This window comes from Parathielavia appendiculata (assembly GCF_033297405.1).
Source record: "Parathielavia appendiculata strain CBS 731.68 unplaced genomic scaffold N657scaffold_11, whole genome shotgun sequence".
NCBI lineage: Eukaryota > Fungi > Ascomycota > Sordariomycetes > Sordariales > Chaetomiaceae > Parathielavia > Parathielavia appendiculata.
Genome location: NW_026944230.1, coordinates 187,758 through 196,260, shown reverse-complemented (window position 1 = coordinate 196,260; position 8,503 = coordinate 187,758). Strand labels below are relative to the sequence as shown.

The 8,503-nt window shown below is 55.8% G+C and overlaps 3 protein-coding genes across 3 annotated transcripts; 2 read left to right on the top strand and 1 right to left on the bottom strand.

The window, feature by feature from the left end:
• Nucleotides 1–582: 582 nt before the first annotated feature.
• On the bottom strand, nt 583–2,596 carry N657DRAFT_647686 (uncharacterized protein). The gene has a single exon (XM_062793370.1). It carries the CDS (start codon nt 2,293–2,295, stop codon nt 610–612), a length of 1,686 nt encoding a protein of 561 aa, XP_062645291.1. The 5' UTR covers nt 2,296–2,596; the 3' UTR covers nt 583–609.
• A 285-nt stretch (nt 2,597–2,881) lies between these two features.
• Nucleotides 2,882–4,694, top strand: N657DRAFT_692065 (uncharacterized protein). Its single transcript, XM_062797142.1, has 4 exons — nt 2,882–3,497; nt 3,555–3,622; nt 3,672–4,049; nt 4,113–4,694. The coding sequence occupies exons 1-4, from the start codon at nt 3,200–3,202 to the stop codon at nt 4,245–4,247; spliced, it is 879 nt and encodes a 292-aa protein (XP_062645290.1). The 5' UTR covers nt 2,882–3,199; the 3' UTR covers nt 4,248–4,694.
• Nucleotides 4,695–5,201: 507 nt separating this feature from the next.
• Nucleotides 5,202–6,336, top strand: N657DRAFT_692064 (uncharacterized protein; the record flags this gene model as incomplete). The annotated part of the gene is made up of 1 exon (XM_062797141.1): nt 5,202–6,336. The coding sequence occupies exon 1, from the start codon at nt 5,335–5,337 to the stop codon at nt 6,334–6,336; it is 1,002 nt and encodes a 333-aa protein (XP_062645289.1). The 5' UTR covers nt 5,202–5,334.
• Between the last annotated feature and the right edge of the window lie 2,167 nt (nt 6,337–8,503).

Here is an 8,503-nt window from a genome sequence, read left to right as displayed (position 1 = left end):
CAAGAGGCCTTCCCACTTTGTATTTGCAGGATCGCACACTGATCGTTTCCTTGATTGTCGATATGGGTTTTTCACCCGGCCCACGAGGGCGCGGTTTTCCTGTATAGTAAGTTGTTGAAGGTCCGGCAAGCCCAAGGGCACAGCGGTGTAGGAATAATATATTTGTTTCTGATTGGAAACTCTTGATATTTTCCTCTGTTGAAGGCACACCTAATACCAAACCTCAACCACGAAGCATCATGTCCAAGGACGGCATTTATGAAGAGTCCAACTGGGCACGAGAATAACAGGCAATGCGGCCGCTGCCTCGAGTGCTGGTGCTACCCCCTGGGTGCGTATGTCCATGCTCCGGCCTCCAGTGCTGAACGAAACGGACGACATGCTGCATAATTCGGAGAGGGCGCCGAGAACATGCGGCGCCGTGCACTAGGGCAGACCTGTCCCAAAACAAACATTGAAATTCACAAGTACAACTGATTTCAACTGTTTAATAATTCTGAATCATTGTGTCAACCTTGATTTCGAAACAGTTTAACTAAATGTTCTGCAGCGTTTCCAAGACCCACGCTGCCACCTGACTCTGCCCTGTATTCCGTTCCAAATTCCCTTCTAATATGCCATACCCGGCTCCTCCAACTTCCCAGTGTCTTTCTGCGTCGAGTGACGATGTGGTGAATCCCGGTTCTTGCGGCGACTTCTCCGTGAAAAGGCTGCAACAAACGCACCTACCACACTCAGCACAGTCAACGCAAGAGAGTACAGGCCAATAAGAAAAGCCAGAATCTCGGCCGTCTCATGAAGCGGGGGGCGACCAAAGTCGAGGTGGACAGTGTTGTTTGGACCTTGCCTCGTGACCGTCAGTTCCGAGCAGACGATGGTGACGACCAGCAACACGGCCAGCAGAACGGCCCAGGGAATGTTCCACACGCTGAAGCGAGCCGGAACGGTTGTACTGCTTCTGTACCGATGCTGAATTGACCTCGTGTCGCTGTGATGGAGACAAGCCATGATCTCTTGCGTGTGCCGTCCGCGAGCTTTGCGAGAATACCCCCGTGAGGAACGCGGGTCGTGGACGTGATCGCTTTGGCCGGCCTCGACCGACTTTTTGCCCTGTCTTTGCCTCCGCGCGCTCAAGCCAACGAATGCTGGACCGAAGATGCTGACGGTGAGGATGAACAGGGCCGCTGCTGTGGTGAAGACGGCCACGATGCAGACTCCGATAGTCCAGATGCGCAAGAACGTGGTGAATCCCGAGTCAGTAAATGGTTTCTTGGGAGCGAACAAGAAGTAGACGGTCGGTACATTGTCGCAAGCGCCGACCTTGTTACCGTGGTGCAGCAGCGGCCAGTTGAGGGCAGCGGTGCCGAACATCCAGGCGGACCAGATCAGGAGGCCGATAGCCACCGTCAGTTGGTCCTTGTAGCTGGTCCTGAGAAGGAAATGGCGGAGGGACTGTCCTGGAGCTCTCGCGCGACGTCTGATGCGCAGTTCCTCGGAGGCAATGAGCGCAACTTCGTGCTCAGTGGCTCGTGCTTCAGCGACAGATCGTTGCGAGTGGACCAGGGCGGCGACATAAAGGTCACGGAGCTTGTCGATGTCTGCGCGCGTCGGGGCTGCCGCGATCTCCTCGATGAGCTCGGTGTTGTAGACAGTCGTAATGGCTACTCCGTCGATATCGTTTCGTTGGCCGTCCCGCATCTCGACTTGCTCGTGCCAATGAGAGACGTAGTGCTGGATGGCCTCGTTTATGGCTGCTTGGGCGGCATCCTGCTCGCGCTCCGCCTCCTCCGCTGCTGCGTAGAGAGCGAAGGCTTTGAGGACATTGCAATAAGCACGAGCCTGCACCACGTCTAGTTCCGAGACTGCATCCTGGTGACACCGCTGTAAGCGTTCTTGGTACTCGGCGTCCGGCATGGAGTTGCTCCTCGCCTCGACCACGAGAGCCTGCCGGAACAGAACGGTAAAGACAAAGTATACGGGATACCAGAGCACAAGCTGGATCAAAACGGCGTAGTCGATGATAATCAGACTGTGGTCGGCCACGTTGAGGAACATGGACAGGAAGAGTGACAGGGCCAGGATGCCCCAGGCGCCGTGCCAGAAGCGGAATTGCTTGTCGACGCCAAACAGAACCGCGACGATGGCGGCGGCATACAGCAGGTAGAATCCAATCCGAATGCCGGTGCCAATGAGCATCTGGTCTCCGAAGATGTGGCATGGCATGTACGAGGTCACGGCGCTCATCTCGTCGGTGCCGACAAAGGCCGTGCTCGTGATGCCCACGAAGTAGCCCATGATGCTGGGTGCCTCCTCTCGGAGATCTGGGCCGTTTGGCTATTATAATCCTTGTTGTCCGAGTAGTAGAGGTTTGACGCAAGGCAGAGGATCCGAGGGACGAACTGGTTGCAGTTTGACAAGATGTATGGACACTAAGGATGTACTTTAACAGGCAAGGACGACAATACGGCAGAAATGACGGGACATAGACCGCAGCACTGGGCAACGTGCGGTGATCTCAGCCATGCAAGGTCGGAGCAGGCTACCCAAACTGCCGGGCTCCGAGTAGCGATAGCGGCCAGGTGATCACCGCCCTATAAGCTCAGCGAGCTCGCTGCGACCCCAAGGCCCCGAGTCTTGACAGCGTGCAGGGTGACATCTGCAGCTCAATGCGACGCCCATGTCGCGGCGCAGTGTGACGAAAGTGAAGAGAGGGTTTGAGCGGTGATAGCTTGTCGAGTCTCAAGTTCCACAGCCGTGATTGGGCATCGAAACAATAATGCCGCGTTGGTGTTGGTCGATCAGTTGGGAGGCTAACCTCCTGCAGGCGCAAGTCCTGGAAACCTGCATGACAACTCACCGCTCGGGGAGCGATCGCGCCAGGTGCCTCACCTCCACGGAAATGCCACGGGGTATTAACGATGTGGTTGGCTCGGGCTCCGGCGGGGTGAGAAGTCAAGGCTGGAAAGTTCCCGTTTTCAGCCCATCAGAGAACGCCACATCCATCGCAGGCCTTTCCAAGCTTGGGACGGCATGACGAGTCGGGCCAAAGCTGCAGCTCTCAAGTGGGAGACAGTCCGAGACGCCGGGTGCGAAAATCCATCAAGTCTTAGAGGCTCCTTCCTGTTCCTGATGAACCGTTTACGGCTCTTTTCTGGCATGTCACTTTGGTCCAAGCCCTAATTGTCAACATTCCAGCAAGATGCGAAAACTCGGAATGGCTATCGCGATTCTGCCGCTGTTGACTTTTGGGTCGGCACAAGAACATCAATTCTTTAGGTGGAACACTCCCCGGGCGAACCTGGCAGATGACAGCCTTCACCGTCGCCAGTCCCCGCCACCAGGATACCATCCCGAGTTTGGGACTTGCGGGAGCGGGACGACGTGCGAGAACGCCTGCGGGCCAAATTGGATCTCCTGCCAGGCATCCACCGACCTCTCGTTGTTCTGCTACAACAAAGTCGATCTGAACCAGACTTGCTGCGAAAACGGGTCTGGGCGTGAGTAGACACCGGATTGTTTGACAGATACGGACGACGCTGACTTCGGACCTGCAGGCGCCTGTGACAGTGGCTACTATTGCGCCTGGCAGGAATTCGGCGGGAGAGTCTGGTGTTGTGAGAATGTAAGGCACACGCTCCGGACGCTGGTCTCTTCCACTAACCGTCGAAAAGGGTCAAAGTCTGGAAGAATGCGGCGTACCACGGCCAACTGCGTCCTCTACAACCAAGTCAACGACATCTTCGAGCAGCTCCAGTACCTCCGCCTCTGCATCATCCGATTTCTCAATCTCGGGCTCCAAAACCACCAGCGGAAGAACGACCGGTTCCGAGAGCACTTCACAATGTCCTCGGTCCACCGTCACGTATTCGGCAACGACAACAGTGGTGAGCACTGTCAGTATCGCAGCAACCACTGTCACGGTGACGGCAGAAGACCGTGGATGTTCCTCGGCAACGTCTTCATCGCGAAGTTGGCCTTCCGGCAGCACCTCGGTGCCAGAAACCATCACCAATCCGCCATCATCATCTTCAACGTCTCCAAGGACATCGGTATGTTGCTGCTCTCTCAGGATGCTCAACCGGCCGGGACGGGACTGACTTTGGTTGCAACAGACGTTCAATACCACAACCTCCACAAAGCCCACCAACACAATCGTCACTGCTGGCGCTGCAGGTCTTGCTGTCGTTCCTTTGAACCTTACCCTACTGCTGCTCTCTCTGCTCTATCTCTGCTCTGGATCTAAATGAAAATGGTCAAAGTAAATAACGGTTTTGCCACGGGGAATCCATGGTTTGTATTCTTGTCAAGCGTTTTGGTTGTGTTGGATACCCTTTTTTGCGTTCAGATCGACGGTTTCGAAGTTGGTCGAGCACAACTTACTAATCACTGTTATCAGTCACAGCAGTCCTTTGTTCATCACGACGAACAGGTGCAGGGGCCTTGGATTGCCTGTAGCCCTTTCATGTGTTTGGCTTGGCCTCTTTGTCTCTGGCATGAAAATGGGATCAAGGACCTCAACACTCAAAAGTGATTTCTCACCAAATCATGACTGATACTATTGAATCGAGGAGTGCGAAGAAATGTTGTACCGAAAACCATTGTCCTTGTCCTCAAGCCGGGCCCACCGACCACCGCTGGTGGTGCTTCGACCTTTACAAATTACAACCCGCTGGTAAGGGAGGCAGCAACCATACAGGACCATTTCGAAATCTTGGATCGTTGTATGGGTGCGTGAGTCTTCATTGGAGTTGGTCTCTGTATACATGGGTATCCGCTCGGGCCCGTTCGGCCGTCGATAGTTTATCCTCATTGACTAGACGGCTGCTAATTAGTGTACTGACCCTTCCTGTTGCCAAGTTCAGGTTGTTCTGGTTGTGTTGTCCAGAACGATGACACTGGACAGCCACCTGTGGCTCAGAGTGTACTTCTCTTGCTAAAGTTAGGTTTCTGGCACAGAAATAGTGGTACGTTTTGGAAGCTTCAAGTGAAGTCGAGACGTTGAACAGTCCCGCAGGCGGCATCCTGCTTGTGGCATTGAAATGCTCTTCAACAACTGCCAGGTCCCAGGAAGGACATGCATGCTGACTGAGTCTTGGACACAGTGATCATCCGGAACATCCGAGATGTACGACGTTTTCTCTAATCCGCTGTTCGACAGTGTCATCCGTGTGCGCGGGTCTATTTAAACACTTCTACGTTCTCGTTCTGGCTGAATTAGATTTCGCACCACGACTCGGGTATGTTCTACGTCAAGTACTTGCCGACAAAACCAGCACCAACTCAGCTCACAAACCAACAACAACCTCAGCAGTAACCAAGTAACCAAGATTCACGATGCCTCGTAAGTGGCGTGTCGATGGGGATGACGGCCGTCTGCCCGAGGGCCTGAGGCGGGTGGCGTATGATACGGAATCACAGATGTACACATACGAATCCGTCGATGGCTCCGAGGAGTACAGGGGTCGGCCTGGGTGGCGGTACGGCGAACTTAACCGTACCCGAACTACCCATCCGGTGCGCGCTGCTCAGTCATCGACGCCAACGCGCTCCCATACCTTCTCGCAGGCCCGCCCTAAGGGCCCCCTCGCGTCCAACAACAACACCCTCAACAACAACAATGTCTTCCACAACACCATCCACAACAACATCACTCACAACAACAACTCCTTCCATAGGAAGACCAACCATAACCACCCAACCCCCTCCTCCTCTGGTGCTGCTCGCAACCCTCGAGCAGCTTCCTCAACCCTCTTATTCTCATACCCATCCCCTCCTCCCCCCTACCGCACCCCCCCTCGCCGTGCCCGATCCAACACCACCGTCACCGCAGCAGCAAACAACCCCTCCCCTCCCTCCTACCACTCCTCCAACAACAGGAGCAACAACACCTTCAGCACCACCCTAGGACCCAATCACTCCTCCCTAATCAACCCAACCTCCTCCTACCCTCCTCCTCCCTCATCCGCCTTCCCCACCCCCACTGGCCCAGGCTACCCCCGTCGAATGGAAACCATTCCCGCTCGCGTGCCCGAACTTCAGCGGAACGGGGGGACCGCCACGGCCTCGTCCGGAGGAGGTCCTGTTTTCACTTCGCCGCCGCCCAAGCGGAGGAAGTCGCTGGTGGGCGCGGTATTTGGGTTCAGCCGCAATGCGCTTGGGTTTGTCAAGGAGGCGGCTATTGTCAAGGCAGAGAAGTGGAGCGAGGGGTTGAAGGAGGTTAAGGAGGAGATGAACGCTAGGAGGGAGGAGAGGAGGGTGAAGAGGGAGGAGTATGAGGGGGGGGAGGGGGAGAGGAGGGGGAGGAGGAGGAGGATGTTGACGAGGATGGGAAGGTGAAAAAGTGGGCTTAGAGAATAAGAAAGATAAAATCATGGGTACTTTATGGGTGTGTATTGTTTTCCTTTTCCTTTCCGTATTGGCTTTTCTAGGCAGAAAAGAAAAAAAAAAAAGTGGAAATAACAAACAATCACCCAAAAAACACGGGAACATACCTAAGGTAGCTTGTTAGGTAGGTAGGTTTCGAGCCAGGCCGGGTAAATAAGTAACTTAACTACTCCTCATAGATTGCGTGCCTCGGGTAAATGCTGATAGATACAATGAATGTGTACGTCCACGAAGTGATGTAAATCATCCATGTGATGCCAATCGTTGTTCTGTAGGCTCATGACCGCCAATGTTGCGCGTCATATGAAGCAGCTGTACCAGCATAGTTCTCCCGGTTCCCGCTCTGTGTTTTGCCACTTGTTCTGTGGTTGTTGCTCATGATGGAAGGGACAAGCTTGTGTCTCCCAAAGAAGCACCAGGCTCCCGATCACTGACTCTTCCCCTCCTTGCCACCGTCCCCATCGTCCTGCCGCTTATTGAACAAGTTACCCATGGCCTTCACAATACTGTCCCCGAACATCTGATTGTCCTTCCTGAAGTGCCGCAGGAAGATCCTCAGCGACATTTCCGACGTCATCTCCGCGCCCTCCTTCCAGCCCGACGGCCTCTCATCCGTAAGCACCGACAAGTCGACTGGGAGATCTGCGCCCACGCTGGTCCTGTCAATTTCAGGCTCCGCGAAGTCCCGCTGCACCTTCGCCTCCAGCGCGGCAATTTTGGATTTCCAATCAACCGCCTCCCACTCCGCCCTCAGCCGGTACGCTTCTTCAGCAGCGCCGGCCGCTGTGGCCCCTCCAGTCGAGCCTGACTCCCCATGTATTTCACTCCCCCGCCGCGTGTCCCCCTCCTCGTTCTCGTCCTCGTCCTCCACGCCCTGTAACATCTCGGCAATCTCCACCGCCCTTTTCAACTCTTCCACCTCCCGCGAATCTACTCCACCACCGGCAATGACCTCCCTCCCCTCCAAACCGGCACACTTAACCATCGCAACCCTCATCGCCAACACAACAGGACTTACCTCGACCTGTCCCCCAGTATCCGAGTACCTTACCTCCACCTTCATCTTGCAAAGCGATCTATACCCCGGCGCAGCGAGCAACGTCCTCAATACCTCTACTTGGCTGGCTGCCACCGCCGCCGAGACGGGCGTGCCCAGGACGGGGTTGGTCGCCAGCTCGCCTAGGTTGGCTTCCGTGGGGAACAGGGCGAGGACACACTGCACGATGGACGCGGAGATCTGGCCGTGCGAGTTCCATTCTGTGAGGGGGATTGTGCTGAGGGCGTGGACGGCTGAGATGGGGAGGGGCGCGGCTGGTGCTCGTTTGCTCTCGCTATCAGTCGTGGTGGTTGTGCCAGAGGTAGGAGTAATGGGGTTGTCGTAGGCCAACGGGGAGAAGGTGATGTGAGGGTGGGTCTTCTGCAGGTGGGCGAGGTAGGTGAGTGCGTGGAAAGTGGCGGAGGTCTGCGAGCGGAGGAGGGTGCCGAGGAGGGTGGAGGATGATGTGGCCTGCAGCGTGTTCAGGGATGCTCCGGCACCGTGGGCCACGAGCAGGTCGGCGAGCTCGTAGAAGCCGTTGAGTATTGCGAGGACCAGTGGGGATTGGCGGGCTTGAGTTGAGGGATCGACTGGGGTGCCGTGGGCGATGAGGTATCGCGCTATCGCCAGGTCGCGCGGGGCGTGGGGTGGTCGTTGAGCGAGGATATGCAGGAGGGACGGTTCGTCTGGGTCGTGGGTGGTGGGAGGAGAAGGATCGTGGGATATAAGAAGATCAAAGATTGCTGCGTGGTTGACACTGACGGCAGTGGTGAGCGGGCGGAACTCCGAAGATCCGGCCGGGGAATGGCCCAGGGAGAGCAGGGCCGAAACAATGTCGGTGTTGCCAAGGAGTATCTCGTTGCACAGATGCTTGCCAGAAGGGTGATTCTCTTCCTGTTCATTCCTAGCTCTTCGTCCCCTTCTTCGCTCATGCAAGATCTTGAGTGTGCGCTCCAGGTCCACTTGGTATGCCTTGCCGCGCCGGACAAGTCGACTGTGCAGCGAGAGTGGGTCGTAAGGGGTGATGTTTCCCGAGCGGGCGGCGTCAAGCATCTCGCACTCGTCAAAGACGGGCTCGGCGTC